This window comes from Somniosus microcephalus, chromosome 3 (genome assembly GCF_052327205.1).
Source record: "Somniosus microcephalus isolate GS21.2 chromosome 3, FLI_Smic_1.0, whole genome shotgun sequence".
In the NCBI taxonomy this organism is placed as follows: domain Eukaryota; kingdom Metazoa; phylum Chordata; class Chondrichthyes; order Squaliformes; family Somniosidae; genus Somniosus; species Somniosus microcephalus.
Window position 1 is genome coordinate 4,791,748 of NC_140989.1, and position 17,481 is coordinate 4,809,228.

At 49.3% G+C, this 17,481-nt stretch overlaps 1 protein-coding gene across 1 annotated transcript in view; it reads right to left on the bottom strand.

Annotated features, from left to right (window-relative positions):
• LOC147120802 (protein EFR3 homolog B-like) overlaps nt 1-17,481 on the bottom strand; it is a 181,720-nt gene that overhangs the window by 13,640 nt on the left and 150,599 nt on the right. Inside the window, exons 17-18 of the mRNA XM_085978777.1 lie at nt 11,141-11,189; nt 7,707-7,810 (exon numbers count right to left, since the gene is read on the bottom strand). Coding sequence (XP_085834903.1) covers nt 7,707-7,810; nt 11,141-11,189 — 153 coding nt within the window. The remainder of the gene's footprint in view (nt 1-7,706; nt 7,811-11,140; nt 11,190-17,481) is intronic.

A 17,481-nucleotide genomic window follows, 5' to 3' on the forward strand; every position in this document is an offset into this window, starting at 1 on the left:
TGGGGAGGGCTAACAAGGAAAGGGAATACACAATACAGTAAATGGTAGGATACTGAGTAGTGTAGAGGAACTCTTCTTCTTCTTCTTAGGCAGTCCCTCGGAACCGAGGATGACTCGCTTCCACATTAAAAATGAGTTCTCAGGTGACTGATGAGTCCGATGCGGGACCTACAGTCTCTGTCACAGGTGGGGCAGACGGTGGTTGAAGGGGCGGGTGGGTGGGGTTCTTGGGTTGACGTGCGCTCCTTGTGCTTGGTTTCCGCTTGCTCCCGGCGAAGAGACTCGAGGTGTTCGGCACCTTCCCGGATGCTTCTCCTCCACTTTGTGCGGTCCTGGGCCAGGGATTCCCAGGTGTCGGTGGGGATGTTACACTTTTTCAAGGGGGCTTTGAGGGTGTCCTTGAAGCGTTTCCTCTGCCCACCTGGGGCTCTCTTGCTGTGCCGGAGCTTCGAGTAGAGCGCTTGTTTTGGGAGTCTCGTATCGGGCATGCGGACAATGTGACCCGTCCATCGGAGCTGATTGAGCGTGGTCAGAGCTTCGATGCTGGGGATGTTGGCCTGAGCGAGAACACTGACGTTGGTGCGCCTATCCTGCCAATGGATTTGCAGGATCTTGCGGAGGCAGCGTTGGTGGTACCTCTCCAGTGCTTTGAGGTGCCTGCTGTACATGGTCCAACAGAGGGACCTTGGAGTGCATGTCCACAGATCCCTGAGGTAGCAGGACAGGTAGATAAGGTGGTTAAGAAGGCATACGGGATACTTGCCTTTATTAGCCGTGGCATAGGATATAAGAGCTGGGACGTTATGCTAGAACTGTATAAAACACTAGTTAGGCCGCAGCTAGAGTACTGCGTGCAGTTCTGGTCACCACATTACAGGAAGGATGTGATTGCACTCGAGAGGGTACAGAGGAGATTTACAAGGACGTTGGCAGGACTGGAGAATTTTAGCTATGAGGAAAGATTGGAGAGGCTGGGGTTGTTTTCTTTGGAACAGAGGAGGCTGAGGGGAAACTTGATTGATGTGTATAAAATTATGAGGGGCCTAGATAGAGTGGATAGAAAGGAACTGTTTCCCCTAGCAGAGAGGTCGATAACCAGGGGGCATGGATTTAAAGTAACTGATAGAAGGGTTAGAGGGGAGTTGAGGAGAAATGTTTTCACCCAGAGGGTGGTGGGGGTCTGGAACTCACTGCCTGAAAGGGTGGTAGAGGCAGAGACCCTCATCACATTTAAAAAGTACTTGGATACGCACTTGAAGTGCTGTAACTTACAGGGCTACGGACCAAGTGCTGGAATGTGGGATTAGGCTGGAGAGCTCTTTGTCGGCCGGCACAGACATGATGGGCCGAATGGCCTCCTTCTGTGCCGTAAAGTTCTATGATTCTATGAGAATCTTCATTGCAAAAACCATTCTGGTGAATTGGTGCTGGACTTTCTTCAACCTCAGGATATCCTGACACCCAAAACTGAAACCAATATTAGACATGCTAGATGGGGGAAATGCAGTGGATGTAGTGTACATACATAGATACATAGATACATAGAAGATAGGAGCAGGAGTAGGCCATTCGGCCCTTCGTGCCTGCTCCGCCATTTAATGAGATCATGGCTGATCCTTTAATTCAGTATCCCGTCCCCGCCTTCTCTCCGTAACCCTTAACCCCTTTTGCCCGTAGAAATATATCTAATTCCCTCTTAAATATATTTAATGAGCTGGCGTACACTGCCCTCTGTGGCAATGAGTTCCACAGGTTCACCACTCTCTGAGTGAAGAAATTCCCCCTCATCTCTGTCCTAAATGGTTTAGCCCTTATCCTTAAATTATGTCCTCTAGTTCTGTTCTCACCCGCCAAGGGAAACATTCCTTCTGCATCCAGTCTGTCTAGACCTGTCAGAATTTTATACACTTCTATGAGGTCCCCTCTCAATCTTCTAAACTCCAGTGTGTACATCCCTAAACTACATAGTCTCTCCTCATAGGTCATTCCCGCCATTCCTGGTATCAGCCTGGTGAATCGCCGCTGCACCCCCTCCATGGCAAGAACATCCTTCCTCAGATGAGGCGACCAAAACTGTACACAGTACTCGAGGTGTGGTCTCACCAGTGCCCTGTACAGCTGCAGCAAGGTATCCCTGTTCCTGTATTCTAACCCTTTTGCTATGAAGGCCAGCATACCGTTTGCCTTCTTGACCGCCTGTTGCACCTGCATGCTCGCCTTCAGTGACTGGTGTACAAGAACACCCAGGTCTCTCTGTACTTCCCCCTCTCCCAATCTATTGCCATTTAAATAATAATTTGCCCTCCCGTTCCTGCACCCAAGGTGGATAACTTCGCACTTGTCCACATTATAGTGCATCTGCCATTTATCCGCCCAATCGCCCAGTCTGTCCAAATCGCTCTGGAGCTTCCTGGTCTCTTCCTCTGAGCCCACCCCACCTCCTAGTTTAGTGTCGTCTGCAAATTTGGAAATGCTGCATCCGACTCCCTGATCCAGGTCATTAATGTAAATTGTGAACAGCTGGGGGCCCAGGACAGATCCCTGTGGTACCCCACTTGTTACTGCCTGCCATTCAGAAAATGAGCCGTTTATTCCAACTCTCTGTTTTCTATCTGACAGCCAGTTCCCTATCCACGCCAAAACTTTCCCCTTTATCCCATGAGCCTCAATTTTCCATGCTAATCTTTTATGTGGGACCTTATCGAAGGCCTTTTGGAAGTCCAGGTACACCACATCTACTGGCTCTCCCCCATCTATTCTACCAGTTACTCCCTCAAAAAATTCCAATAGATTAGTCAAGCACGATTTACCCTTTGTAAATCCATGTTGACTCTGTCCTATCCTGTCCCCATTTGCTAAGTGCTCCGCTATTTCATCCTTAATGATGGACTCCAGCATTTTGCCCACAACTGATGTAAGGCTTACAGGTCTGTAATTACCTGCTTTTTCCCTACCCCCCTTTTTGAATAGTGGGGTAACGTTAGCTACCCTCCAATCCATCGGCACTGTTCCCGAGTCTAATGAATTCTGAAAAATCATCCTTAGTGCATCCGCTATCTCTAGGGCCACCTCCTTCAGTACCCTAGGATGCATGTTATCAGGCCCTGGGGATTTGTCCACCTTCAATCCCTTTAGCTTCCTTAACACCATATCCTTAGAGATATTGATTTGCGTCAGTTCCTCCTTTGCCAATGTCCCTATTTTTCCCGATATCCCAGGGAGGTTTTTTGTGTCTTCCTTCGTAAAGACTGACCCAAAGTATGCATTTAGTTGATCTGCCATTTCCTTATTTCCCATTATATATTCCCCCGTATCTGACTGCAATGGACCAACTTTGGTTTTCACCAGTCTTTTCCTTTTGATATATTTATAAAAGCTTTTGGAGTTAGTTTTTATATTTTCCGCCAGCTTGTTTTCGTAAGCTATTTTGCCCCTCTTGATCATGCCCTTTGCCCTCCTTTGCTCTATCTTAAACTGTTCCCAATCTTCCGCTCTGGCGCTTTTTTTGGCTATTTTATACGCCCTATCTTTGGATTTTATGCTGTCTCTAATTTCCCCTGTTATCCACGGTTGAGTCACCTTTTTAGATTTCCTTTTATGCCAGATTGGTATAAACAATTTTTGCAATTTTGTCATTCTATCTTTAAATGTTTGCCATTGTTTATCTACCTCCAGTCCTCTCAGGAACGTTGTCCAATCAGACCTACTCAGTTCCCGTCTCATGGCATCATAATTCCCCTTGTTTAAATTCAGGACCTTAGTCTCTGAGTCAATTTCTTCGCTCTCCATTTCGAGTCCATTTCATGGACCTTAGAAAAGCCTCTGACAAGATGTGACATGGGAAATTACCAGAGAAGATTAAGGGGAAATAGGGGGAGGATGGTAAACTTGATTAAAAGTTGGTTAGAAGGAAGAAAATAGAGTTGGAGTTAAGGGCAGTTTCTCGGAGTAGTTGCAAGCAATGTTCCCTACAAGCTGCACACCTCTCTGCCAGTCCCGCGCAGCCAGGACTGGCTTTTTCAATGTAAAGTTTCGTGCATGCATGAAACTGTGAATGTGACAAGCACCCCGCAAAAAACAAGAAGGAACATTGGTTGCATGTGGGCAGTGGTGTCCCACAGGGTTCTGTTCTGGGCCCACTTCCGTTCACTGTGTACATCAATGATTTGGATATAGGGCTGCAGAGAGTGATGTCGAAATTTGAAGATGATATCAAAATAGGAGGGATAATTAATTCTTTAGAAGACCAAAGGAAGATGCAAAGGGATATTGCTAAGATGGGCGAATGGGCTAAAAAGTGTCCGATGTAAGTCAATGGCCCAGAAATTCGGGTCTCCACGGGTGAGTACGCGCTGGGTACTCACCCGTAGGCCCAATGGAAGTGGCTGTTTTCTGCATGCACTGCGCATGCGCGGGAAACCGGCACTTCCGATCCTCTGAACGAAGAGGTTCAGAGGTCGAACGCGCGCGCAGGAGAGGCTGCGCGTGCGCATCGAACTTCGTTTTTTTTTGCAGGTTTTCCTGCGATCGTAAGCCTGCAGGATTTAGACATGTAAAAAGCAGGTGTAAGGCCTGCTTTTTACAAGGTAAGTGGTCAATTCATTAAAATTAAAACATTTTTTCCACAGGTTTATTATTTTAAAATACTTTAAAGCAAGGTAAGTTTATTTTTAGCCCCGTTAGAATATAAAATTATTTTTTTCAAAAATTTAAATTATTGTTTAAAATAGTTATTTAATGTAATTTATAGTTTATTTAAAAAGTGTGATTTAAAAAAAAATTTATTTGAAGGTTTACTGCTATTTTGGGGCCGTAGTATTTATAAGTTTTGACAGGTCTTCCTGTCAATCTTATGAATGGGCTTTTCCCTCCTCCGATTGGCTCCCCATGGCCCACGTGATCCCAGGGGACACATCGAACTAACTACACCCCTGGGATACGCAAGCACTGCGCGCCGGCAGCTGGAGGAGGCCCAGGATCGGAATCCCACGGGGGCCCACAGCTCAACTGCCAGCGCGCCAGGTAAGTGCAGGTCGGGGGCTTACACCGGCGGGAAGCCCCCAACCCGGATTTCTGGGCCACTGTAAGTGCGAGGTAATACATTATGGTAAAAGAAGTAACAGCAGCAATGATACTGTGAACGGGAGTGTGCTCGTACCTGGGGAAGAGCAGAGCCAGTTGGGGATCCGGGGTCACAGGATATTAAAGGCAGCTCCTCAGGTAAGGCTGTAAAACTGCCAGTGGGATTCTAGGTTTTATCTCAAGAGGTATAGAATATAAAAGCCCAGAGGAAACGGTGAGCCTACATCAAACCGTAATAAGACCCCAGTTAGAGGACTGTGTGCAGTATTGGGCTCCACTATAGGAAGGATATCGAGGCTTTAGAGAGGGTACAGCACAGATTCACTGGGATGCTGCCTGGTATGAAGAAATACAAATATTAAGAAAGATTTTAACAATTGAGTCTTTTTTTGTTAGATCAATGCAACACAGATTACAGGGCAATATGATCGAGGTGTGTAAAATTCTGTGAGGATGGGACAGGGTGGATAGAAGCAGACTGTTTGCAGGAGTTGAGGGTCTAGAACAAAGAGCCACAGATACAAGGTTAAATGTCAGAGATTTAGAACAGCGGGCAGGAGAAACTTCTTCACACGGAGAGTTGTGAGGCTGTGGGATTCACTCCCAGGGTTAGTGGTTGAGGCAGAAACAACGTCAACATTGGAGATTAGATTGGAGAGGGGGATGAAGGAAAGGGGTTGAAGGGCTATGGGAACAGGGCAGGTAAATGTGATTAGAAATAACAACAGAAAATGCTGGAAAAACTCAGCAGGTCAGGCAACATCCGTGGAGAGAAATTAAAGTTGACGTTTCGGGTCGAAACCCTTTTTCAAAACTGGAAAGGAAATAAAATAGATCGAAGGCAGGGCTGCGATCGAACAAAAGAAGTAAAAGAGACATTAAAAGGTATTCAAAACCAGACGAGATGGTAATAGGACAGTGGAGACAAAAGACAGCTGAGATTAGGTGTGAAGTTTTGGTCGCCTCATCTGAGGAAGGATGTTCTTGCCATGGAGGGGGTGCAGCGGCGATTCACCAGGCTGATACCAGGAATGGCGGGAATGACCTATGAGGAGAGACTATGTAGTTTAGGGATGTACACACTGGAGTTTAGAAGATTGAGAGGGGACCTCATAGAAGTGTATAAAATTCTGACAGGTCTAGACAGACTGGATGCAGAAGGAATGTTTCCCTTGGCGGGTGAGAACAGAACTAGAGGACATAATTTAAGGATAAGGGCTAAACCATTTAGGACAGAGATGAGGGGGAATTTCTTCACTCAGAGAGTGGTGAACCTGTGGAACTCATTGCCACAGAGGGCAGTGTACGCCAGCTCATTAAATATATTTAAGAGGGAATTAGATATATTTCTACGGGCAAAAGGGGTTAAGGGTTACGGAGAGAAGGCGGGGACGGGATACTGAATTAAAGGATCAGCCATGATCTCATTAAATGGCGGAGCAGGCACGAAGGGCCGAATGGCCTACTCCTGCTCCTATCTTCTATGTATCTATGTATGTATCTAAGTGTACTGGCAGGATGAGAGACAGCTGCCAGGTTTGGGGGCGGGGGGGGGGGAAAGGAGGACCCAAAACAAAGGGGTGGAAAAAAATATATAAGTAAAAAAGTAATAGGGGCCGAGGTTATGATCTGAAATTGTTGAACTCGATGTTGAGTCCGGGAGGCTGTAAAGTGCCTAATCGGAAGATGAGGTGCTGTTCCTCGAGTTTACGTTGAGCTTCCGTGGAACAATACAAGAGGCCGAGGACGGTGAGGTCCGAGTGGGAATGGAGCGGTGAATTAAAATGACAGGCGACCGGAAGCTCGGGGTCACCCTTACGGACTGAACGGAGGTGTTCCGCAAAGCGGTCACCCAATCTGCGTTTGGTCTCCCCAATGTAGAGGAGACCACATCGTGAGCAGCGAATACAGTATACTGGATTGCAAGAAGTACAAGTAAATCGCTGTTTCACCTGGAAGGGGTGTTTGGGGCCCTGGACAGTGGGAAGGGGGGAGGTATAGGGGCAGGTGTTACATCTCCTGCGCTTGCACGGGAAGGTGCCAGGCAAAGGGGAAGGGGTGCTGGGGGTGATAGAGGAGTGGACTAGGGTGTCTCGGAGGGAGCGGTCCCTACGGAATGCTGAAAGGGGAGGGGAGGGGAAGATGCGTTTGGTGGTGGGATCACTTTGGAGGTGGCGGAAATAGCAGAGGATGATCCGTTGAATGTGGAGGCTGGTGGGGTGAAAGGTGAGGACAACTGTTTGCTGGTGTGGAGAATAAAGGCCAACACGGGCTAGTTGGGCCGAATGGCCTGTTTCCATGTTTTAACTGCTGTGTATTTCTATGTATCCCAGATGAGGTTGGCCCAGCACTTCCTTGCTCTTCTTCTGTACCTCTTGTGGTGAAGCCACTACCTCACTACCCCTTCTGATCACTTTTTGCACCTATCTTTTAATGACGAATTACCTGAGCACCTAAATGACTTTGTAGATTTACGCCAGCACCACATCCGTCTCCCTCAGACCACATTGTGTCATTCTATGTAAACTACCTTGCATGCACCATCGTGGACTTTCTCTCCACAGAAAGATGTTGAGATCTAGTTAATCTCTCCACACACTCTCTTACAAACTGCATGTCCTTACCCTTGCTCCACAATGGGCTGCTATCTCTTCAAATGGAGCTTTCTGAAACTTTTCCACCACCTGCCGTCGCCTCTCTCTCTCCTGCTCCTCCATGGCACCACCGTCTACTGACCAACAAGGACAGAGTATCAGAGCAAGCAGTGACATACACCTCCAAACCTTGCTGTCATTGAGCAGGGCTTCATGGAGCCTCACTGAAGTTAGAGACATTCACCAAGGAACAGACATATTCTGCTCATCCTTTTTGGGGATTTTCCATGGCTTGGATCATTCCGAGCAGAGATGGAGGCCTAGATTTTCTGCCCAGGTTCAGGCGGTAATCAATGGACAGGGGCAGTGTGTCACGGGATGTGTGAGGCGGGTACCTACCCACTTTGGCACCAGCCAATTTTTTGTCCTCAGTTCACACAGATGAAAAGAGCCCCAACTATTGTTGGTGTGTGCATGTATGGTATGCCTGATTCTCCATCATCTCTGTCCTCAGCTCCATCGATTTATGTTGATGCAGGAAAAATCTCGTGAGGAGCTAACTTCAAGATAGCAATCAGTTCAAGGCACTGAGCTGTTACATTTCCAATGGTTTCAAACCCCTCATTAGTGACAGCTTCCTTTGCAGGTTATCACTGAGTTATACCAAATCTTCAAGTCGAACTGCAGACCAGTGTCACTGCAGGCCCCACACTTCCAGAGGAGGGACAGGTCGTGCATACACTGCGTCAGGTGGTCTCGCCAGGGGAGGGACAGGTCGTGCATACACTGCATCAGGTGGTCTCGCCAGGGGAGGGGCAGGTCGTGTATACACTGCGTCAGGTGGTCTCGCCAGGGGAGGGGCAGGTCGTGTATACACTGCGTCAGGTGGTCTCGCCAGGGGAGGGGCAGGTCGTGTATACACTGCGTCAGGTGGTCTCGCCAGGGGAGGGACAGGTCGTGTATACACTGCGTCAGGTGGTCTCGCCAGGGGAGGGACAGGTCGTGTATACACTGCGTCAGGTGGTCTCGCCAGGGGAGGGGCAGGTCGTGTATACACTGCATCAGGTGGTCTCGCCAGGGGAGGCACAGGTCGTGTATACACTGCATCAGGTGGTCTCGCCAGGGGAGGGACGGGTCGTGTATACACTGCGTCAGGTGGTCTCGCCAGGGGAGGGGCAGGTCGTGTATACACTGCGTCAAGTGGTCTCGCCAGGGGAGGGACAGGTCGTGCATACACTGCGTCAGGTGGTCTCGCCAGGGGAGGGGCAGGTCGTGTATACACTGCGTCAGGTGGTCTCGCCAGGGGAGGGGCAGGTCGTGTATACACTGCGTCAGGTGGTCTCGCCAGGGGAGGGGCAGGTCGTGTATACACTGCGTCAAGTGGTCTCGCCAGGGGAGGGACAGGTCGTGTATACACTGCGTCAGGTGGTCTCGCCAGGGGAGGGGCAGGTCGTGTATACACTGCGTCAGGTGGTCTCGCCAGGGGAGGGGCAGGTCGTGTATACACTGCGTCAGGTGGTCTCGCCAGGGGAGGGGCAGGTCGTGTATACACTGCATCAGGTGGTCTCGCCAGGGGAGGGGCAGGTCGTGTATACACTGCGTCAAGTGGTCTCGCCAGGGGAGGGATGGGTCGTGTATACACTGCGTCAGGTGGTCTCGCCAGGGGACAGGTCGTGTATACACTGCGTCAGGTGGTCTCGCCAGGCCACCACCTGGAGGGGGGGTGGGGAGGGACAGTCACCAATTTCATTGGCAGCTCGGCTGATTGACCCCTGGACAGGGGAAGGGTTGGAGGTCAAACCCCTCCACTTCAGCTAGCCTCAAGGCACAAAAGACTGAAATACATGTTCAGAGTTGGTTGCAAGTAGAGCAGTAAGGAGGATTGTCTCTCAAGAGGAAAGCTGGTCTAAGCATAGCTAGCAGGTTAGGTTACAAAGAAAAAGATTGTCTGAGAAAAGTGAATGGCCTAGAAATTCGGTGGGCTGCGCCACCAGTTAGCGCCTAAAGAGGGCACTCAGTGGCTTTACCGCCACTGGCCACGCCTCCCACGATATTTAGCTAGGGCGGTAATGGCGGCGTTAGCCTGTTGCGCTGCGCCCCGCTACCACCCCGATCACGATATTTGGTAGCGCCCGCCTCTGTAACGCCGTTCGCAAATCGCGCCCGGTTCACGGGGCCTACCTGTGGCGGCAGTGGTGCAAATTAAGGTGGAGGCGCGGGGCGGCCATTTTTTCCGGTGGATGCCTGCCAGCACCTCCGTCCCCGGCCTCCTGATCGCCCCCCCGGGCAGTGCCGGCTGTGTCCCAAGAGCCCAGCATGTCTCCTCGGTGCCGGGCTCTCTTGCTGGCACTCGCGATCGCTCATCGCGCTGGTGCAGGCCCCGCCCCCTTAAGAAGCGGAGGAAGGCCTGCAGTACCGCAGCGCGCCGTGCCGCGGCGTGTGGCGCTGCGGCACTTTGTGCTGCGATATTCAGTTTCAGCGCCCTAAGAGGGGTGCGGGGCGCCTCGAGCAGCGCCTCGAGCAGCGCCTCGAGCAGCGCCCCGAGTCCCTCTTGGGGCATTCAAGATGAATTTCCGGCGGTCGCAACTGCTCCGATCGCAGCGGTAATTCCGGCGCCAAGGCGAGCTGGGCGCCCGTTTGCGGCTCCACCGAATTTCGCCCCCAATGTCTTTAGCCTGTTACAAAGGTCAGCGAGCCACAGTCTATGAAATTACTTTTCTTACTTCCGAGCAGCGACTGGGGTTGTACTTAAGCGAGATTTACTATAAGTGTATGTTTGCTTATTGACTATAAAATAAAGCAGCTTAGCATCCATATCTGGCCCTGGCTCGCTAATGTGTTGGTTCACCTTGTGGAAGAATGGAGAAGCGGTGATGAGGATCCCGATACCCAGTTATGTAACAAGGGAGTCTCATTTTTACACACAATGTATAACCCAGGACCCCTATTTGCATAGAATAATGCTATTAGGAGCTTTCAACAAGGTAAAGAGAGCAAGAACTTCCAATTTTATAGCACCTTTCACATCCTCAGAGTGTTTTACAACTTTTGAAAAGTAGTCACTGTTGTTTTGGAGCCTAATGAGACCGACAATTGGCACACAGCAAAGAGCCCCGAACAGCAGTGGATGAACGAGCAGTTAGGCTGTTCTGGTGGAGTGGGCGAGGGAAGGAATGTTGACACGGACACCAGGGGATTGCCCTCCTTTTTTCTGAATACTGCCAATGGATCTTTAACACACACCCGAACAGGTGGATGTGCTCTCGGTTTAGCATCTCATCTGAAGAAGACAGCAAGCTCCGACAATACACTATTCCTTCAGTGTCTGCCTAGGCTATGCGCTCAACTCTGACAGAGGGAATTGAACCCACAGCCTTTTGACTCAGAGGTAAGAGCCAAGGTGGCAGTTCAGCATTCGTTTTCTTCAGTTGAGCGTATTTCCAATGGGAGGAGCTGGACCTTACCTATTGCTTTCTTCAGGGTTTCATACGTGATTTCCTCGGCTGGCATCTTCTGTAACAGGGGACAGATATTATAAAGTTACACATATCCCTCTGTAATAACAAAATGTATAAGCCAAGCAGGGATATGAAGCATTGCGCAGCAGGATGAATGTGATGAGTGAAACATAGAAACATAGAAGATAGGAGCAGGAGTAGGCCATTCGGCCCCTCGAGCCTGCTCCGGCATTCAATGAGATCATGGCTGATCATCCAAATTCAGTACCCTGTCCCTGCCTTCTCCCCATATCCCTTGATCCCTTTAGCTTTAAGAAACATATCTAACTCCTTCTTGAATATGATGAATGAATTGGCCTCCACTGCCTTCTGTAGTAGAGAATTCCACAGGTTCACCACTCTCTGGGTGAAGAAATTCCTCCTCATCTCTGTCCTAAATGGCTTACCCCTTATCTTTAGACTGTCACCCCTGGTTCTGGACTCCCCCGCCATCGGGAACATCCTTCCTGCATCGAGTCTGTCTAGTCCTGTTAGAATTTAATAAGTTTCAATGAGATCCCCTCTCATTCTTCTAAACTCCAGCGAGTATAAGCCAAATCGACTCAATCTCTCCTCATACATCATTCCTGCCATCCCAGGTATCAGTCTGGTGACTCTTCGTTGCACTCCTTCCATGGCAAGAACATCCTTCCTCAGATAAGATGACCAAAACTGCACACAATACTCAAGGTGTGGTCTCACCAAGGCCCTGTACAACTGCAGCAAGACATCTTTGTTCATGTACTCGAATCCTCTCGCTAGGAAGGCCAACATACCATTTGCCTTCTTAACCACCTGCTGCACCTGCATGCTTACCTTCAGTGACTGGTGCACAAGGACACCCAGGTCTGGTTGCACTTCCCCTTCTCCCAATCTATTGCCATTCAGATAATAATCTGCCTTCGTGTTTTTGCCACCAAAGTGGATAACCTTGCATTTATCCACATTATACTGCATCTGCCACACATCTGCCCAATCACCCAATCTGTCCAAATCATCCTGGAGTTTCTCGGCATCCTCCTCACAGCACACACGCCCACCCAGCTTTGTGTCGTCTGCAAACTTGGAGATATTACATCTAGTTCCCTCGTCTAGATCATTAGTATATATTGTGAATAGCTGGAGTCCTAGCACCGATCCCTGCGGTACCCCACTAGTCACTGCCTGCCACTCGGAAAAAGACCCGTTTATTCCAACTCTTTGCTTCCTGTCTGCCAGCCAGTTCTCTATCCAAGTCAGTACCTTGCCTCCAATCCCATGTGCTTTAACTTTACACGCTAATCTCTTATGCGGGACCTTATCGAAAGCCTTCTGAAAGTCCAAATACACCACATCCACTGGTTCTCCCTTATCTATTCTACCAGTTACATCCTCAAAAAATTCCAGTAGATTAGTCAAGCACGATTTACCTTTTGTAAATTCATGTTGACTTTGTCCGATCCTGTCACTGTTTTCCAAGTGCTCTGCTATTACAACTTTTATAATGGACTCTAGCATTTTCCCCAGTACCGATGTCAGGCTTATAATTCCCCGTTTTCTCTCTACCACCTTTTTTGAACAGTGGGGTAACATTAGCTACCCTCGAATCCATGGGAACTGTTCCAGAGTCTATAGAATTTTGGAAGATGACGAGCAATGCATCTACTATTTCTAGGGCCACTTCCTTAAGTACCCAAGGATGTAGATTATCAGGCCCTGGGGATTTATCGGCCTTCAATCCCGTCAATTTCCCTAACACCATTTCCCTACAAATACTGATTTCTTTCAGTTCCTCCCTCTCATTAGACCCTATGTTCCCCGACATCTCTGGGAGGTTATTTGTGTCCTCCTTTGTGAAGACAGAACCAAAGTATGTATTTAATTGGTCAGCCATTTCTTTGTACCCCATTATAAATTCCCCTGATTCTGACTGCAAGGGACCTACGCTTGACTTCACCAATCTTTTTCTCTTCACATATCTATAAAAGATTTTAGTCAGTTTTTATGTTCCCTGCCAGCTTACTCTCATACTCTATTTTCCCCCTCTTAATTAATCCCTTTGTCCTCCTTTGCTGAATCCTAAACTGCTCCCAATCCTCAGGTTTGCTGCTTTTTCTGGCCAATGTATATGTCCTCTCCTTGGATCTTATGCTATCCCTAAGTTCCCTTGTTAGCCACGGTTGGGTCACCTTTTTTGTTTTATTTTTATGCCAAACAGGGATGAACAAATTCTGTAGTTTATCCATGCACTCTTTAAATGTTTGCCATTGCCTATCCACCGTCAACCCTTTAAGTAACATTCCCCAATCCATCCTACCCAACTCACGTCTCATACGATCGTAGTTTCCTTTCTTTAAATTCAGGACCCTAGTCTCTGAGTCAAATACTTCACTCTCCATCTTAATGAAGAATTCTATCATATTATGATCGCTCCGCCCCAAGGGGCCTTGCACAACAAGATTGCTAATTAATCCTTTCTCATTACAGAATACCCAGTCTAAGATGGCCTGATCTCTAGTTGGTTCCTCGGCATATTGGTCCAGGAAACCATCCCGTATACACTCCAGGAATTCCTCCTCCACAGTATTGTTACTAATTTGGTTAGCCCAATCTATATGTAGATTAAAGTCACCCATGATGACTGCTGTGCCCTTACTGCACGCATCTCGAATTTCCCGTTTAATGCCATCCCCAACCTCAGCATTACTGTTTGGGGGTCTGTATAACAACTCCCACTAACGTTTTCTGCCCCATGGTATTTCTCAGCTCTGCCCATACAGATTCCACATAATCAGAGCTAATATCCTTCCTTACTATTGTGTTAATCTCCTCTTTAACCAGCAATGCTACCCCACCTCCTTTTCCTTTTTGCCTGTCTTTCCTGAATATTGAATACCCCTGGATGTTGAGTTCCCACCCTTGGCCACCCTGGAGCCATGTCTCCGTAATCCCAATCATATCATATCCATTTACATCTATTTGCGCAGCTAATTCATCCACCTTATTACGAATGCTCCTCGCATTAAGACACAAAGCTTTCAGGCTTGTTTTTTTAACACTCTTAGACCTTTTAGAACTATTATTTACTGTGGCCATGTTTGATTTAAACCCTTGAGTTCTCTGCCTGCCACTTTTGCTTTTCTCCTTCCTGTCTTTTGCTTCTATCCTGGTTTCCCATTCCTCTGTCTCCCTGCACAGGTTCCCAACCCCCTGCCATTTTAGTTTAAACCCTCCCCCAGAGCACTAGCAAACACTCCCCCTAGGACATTGGTCACGGTCCTGCCCAGGTGCAAACTGTCCAGTTTGTACTGGTCCCACCTCCCCGAGAACCGGTTCCAATGTCTCAGGAATTTGAATCCCTCCCCCTTGCACCATTCCTCTAGCCATGTATTCATCTGAAGTATCCTTCTATTTCTACTCCGACTAGCACGTGGCACTGATAGCAATCCTGAGATTACTACCTTTGGGGTCCTATTTTTTAATTTACCTCCTAACTCCCTATATTCAGCTTTTAGGACGTTGTCCCGATTTTTACCTATATCGTTGGTACCTATATGCACCACGACAACTGGCTGCTCACCCTCCCCCTCCAGAATGCTCTGCAGCCGCTCCGAGACATCCTTGACCCTTGCACCAGGGAGGCAAGTGAAGACTAATTAACATAAACGAATTGTGATTAGAGTTGATGTGTACCATGTGTGGGTTAAACAGTGTGTATACTCGGGAGAAACACTCGGCTCACTTGCCAGTTGTTATTTCAGAGCTTGTCCCTTGCAGCGGTTTGATTTTTGCATTTCTCACATTTCCCTAATCTGTTTGCTTCTGTGAGTGAGATTGCTAAATTAGCGCAATCAGTCGAAGAAGAGCTCAGGACTCACTCACCACTGCACTGACAGCTGCCCCCACAGATCCAAATCAAACACATCTCATCAAGGTGAAGGTGGTTTACAGCACAGACACAAGTCAGCAGTGTGATGGAATACTCTGCACTTGCCTGGATGAGTGCAGCTCCAACAACACTCAAGAAGCTCGACACCATCCAGGACAAAGCAGCCCGCTTGATTGGCACCCCATCCACCACCTTAAACATTCACTCCCTCCACCACCGGCGCACCATGGCTGCAGTGTGTACCATCTACAAGATGCACTGCAGCAACTCGCTAAGACTTCTTCGGCAGCACCTCCCAAACCCGCGACCTCTACCACCTAGAAGGACGAGGGCAGCAGGCACATGGGAACACCACCGCCTCCAAGTTCCCTTCCAAGTTACACACCATCCTGACTTGGAAGTATATCGCCATCCTTTATTGTCGCTGGGTCAAAATCCTGGAACTCCCTCCCTAACAGCACTGTGGGAGCACCTTCACCACACGGACTGCAGCGGTTCAAGAAGGCGGCTCACCACCACCTTCTCAAGGGCAACTAGGGATGGGCAATAAATGCTGGCCTTGCCAGCGACGCCCACATCCCATAAACAAATCCAAAACTAACTGCACTACCTCGCTCTCCCCGCAGCCTTGTACCTTCCGCTGCTTCAAATATTGATCCACTTTCCCCTTAAAAGATGCACTGGTCTCTGCATCCACCATTCCCTGTGGTGAAACATTCCATGCTCCGGTCTCTGCGTCCACCATTCCCTGTGGTGAAACATTCCATGCTCCGGTCTCTGCGTCCACCATTCCCTGCGGTAAAACATTCCATGCTCCGGTCTCTGCGTCCAGCATTCCTTGTGGTGAAACATTCCATGCTCCGGTCTCTGCGTCCACCATTCCCTGTGGTGAAACATTCCATGCTCCGGTCTCTGCGTCCACCATTCCCTGTGGTGAAACATTCCATGCTCCGGTCTCTGCGTCCACCATTCCCTGCGGTGAAACATTCCATGCTCCGGTCTCTGCGTCCACCATTCCCTGCGGTGAAACATTCCATGCTCCGGTCTCTGCGTCCACCATTCCCTGTGGTGAAACATTCCATGCTCCGGTCTCTGCGTCCACCATTCCCTGCGGTGAAACATTCCATGCTCCGGTCTCTGCGTCCACCATTCCCTGCGGTGAAACATTCCATGCTCCGGTCTCTGCGTCCACCATTCCCTGCGGTAAAACATTCCATGCTCCGGTCTCTGCGTCCACCATTCCCTGTGGTGAAACATTCCATGCTCCGGTCTCTGCGTCCACCATTCCCTGTGGTGAAACATTCCATGCTCCGGTCTCTGCGTCCAGCATTCCCTGCGGTGAAACATTCCATGCTCCGGTCTCTGCGTCCACCATTCCCTGTGGTAAAACATTCCATGCTCCGGTCTCTGCGTCCACCATTCCCTGTGGTGAAACATTCCATGCTCCGGTCTCTGCGTCCACCATTCCCTGTGGTGAAACATTCCATGCTCCGGTCTCTGCGTCCACCATTCCCTGTGGTGAAACATTCCATGCTCCGGTCTCTGCGTCCACCATTCCCTGTGGTGAAACATTCCATGCTCCGGTCTCTGCGTCCACCATTCCCTGCGGTGAAACATTCCATGCTCCGGTCTCTGCGTCCACCATTCCCTGTGGTAAAACATTCCATGCTCCGGCCTCTGCGTCCACCATTCCCTGCGGTGAAACATTCCATGCTCCGGTCTCTGCGTCCAGCATTCCCTGTGGTAAAACATTCCATGCTCCGGTCTCTGCGTCCACCATTCCCTGTGGTGAAACATTCCATGCTCCGGTCTCTGCGTCCACCATTCCCTGCGGTGAAACATTCCATGCTCCGGTCTCTGCGTCCACCATTCCCTGCGGTGAAACATTCCATGCTCCGGTCTCTGCGTCCACCATTCCCTGTGGTAAAACATTCCATGCTCCGGTCTCTGCGTCCACCATTCCCTGTGGTGAAACATTCCATGCTCCGGTCTCTGCGTCCACCATTCCCTGCGGTGAAACATTCCATGCTCCGGTCTCTGCGTCCACCATTCCCTGCGGTAAAACATTCCATGCTCCGGTCTCTGCGTCCACCATTCCCTGTGGTGAAACATTCCATGCTCCGGTCTCTGCGTCCACCATTCCCTGCGGTGAAACATTCCATGCTCCGGTCTCTGCGTCCACCATTCCCTGCGGTGAAACATTCCATGCTCCGGTCTCTGCGTCCAGCATTCCCTGCGGTGAAACATTCCATGCTCCGGTCTCTGCGTCCAGCATTCCCTGCGGTGAAACATTCCATGCTCCGGTCTCTGCGTCCACCATTCCCTGTGGTAAAACATTCCATGCACCGGTCTCTGCGTCCACCATTCCCTGTGGTGAAACATTCCATGCTCCGGTCTGTGCGTCCACCATTCCCTGCGGTGAAACATTCCATGCTCCGGT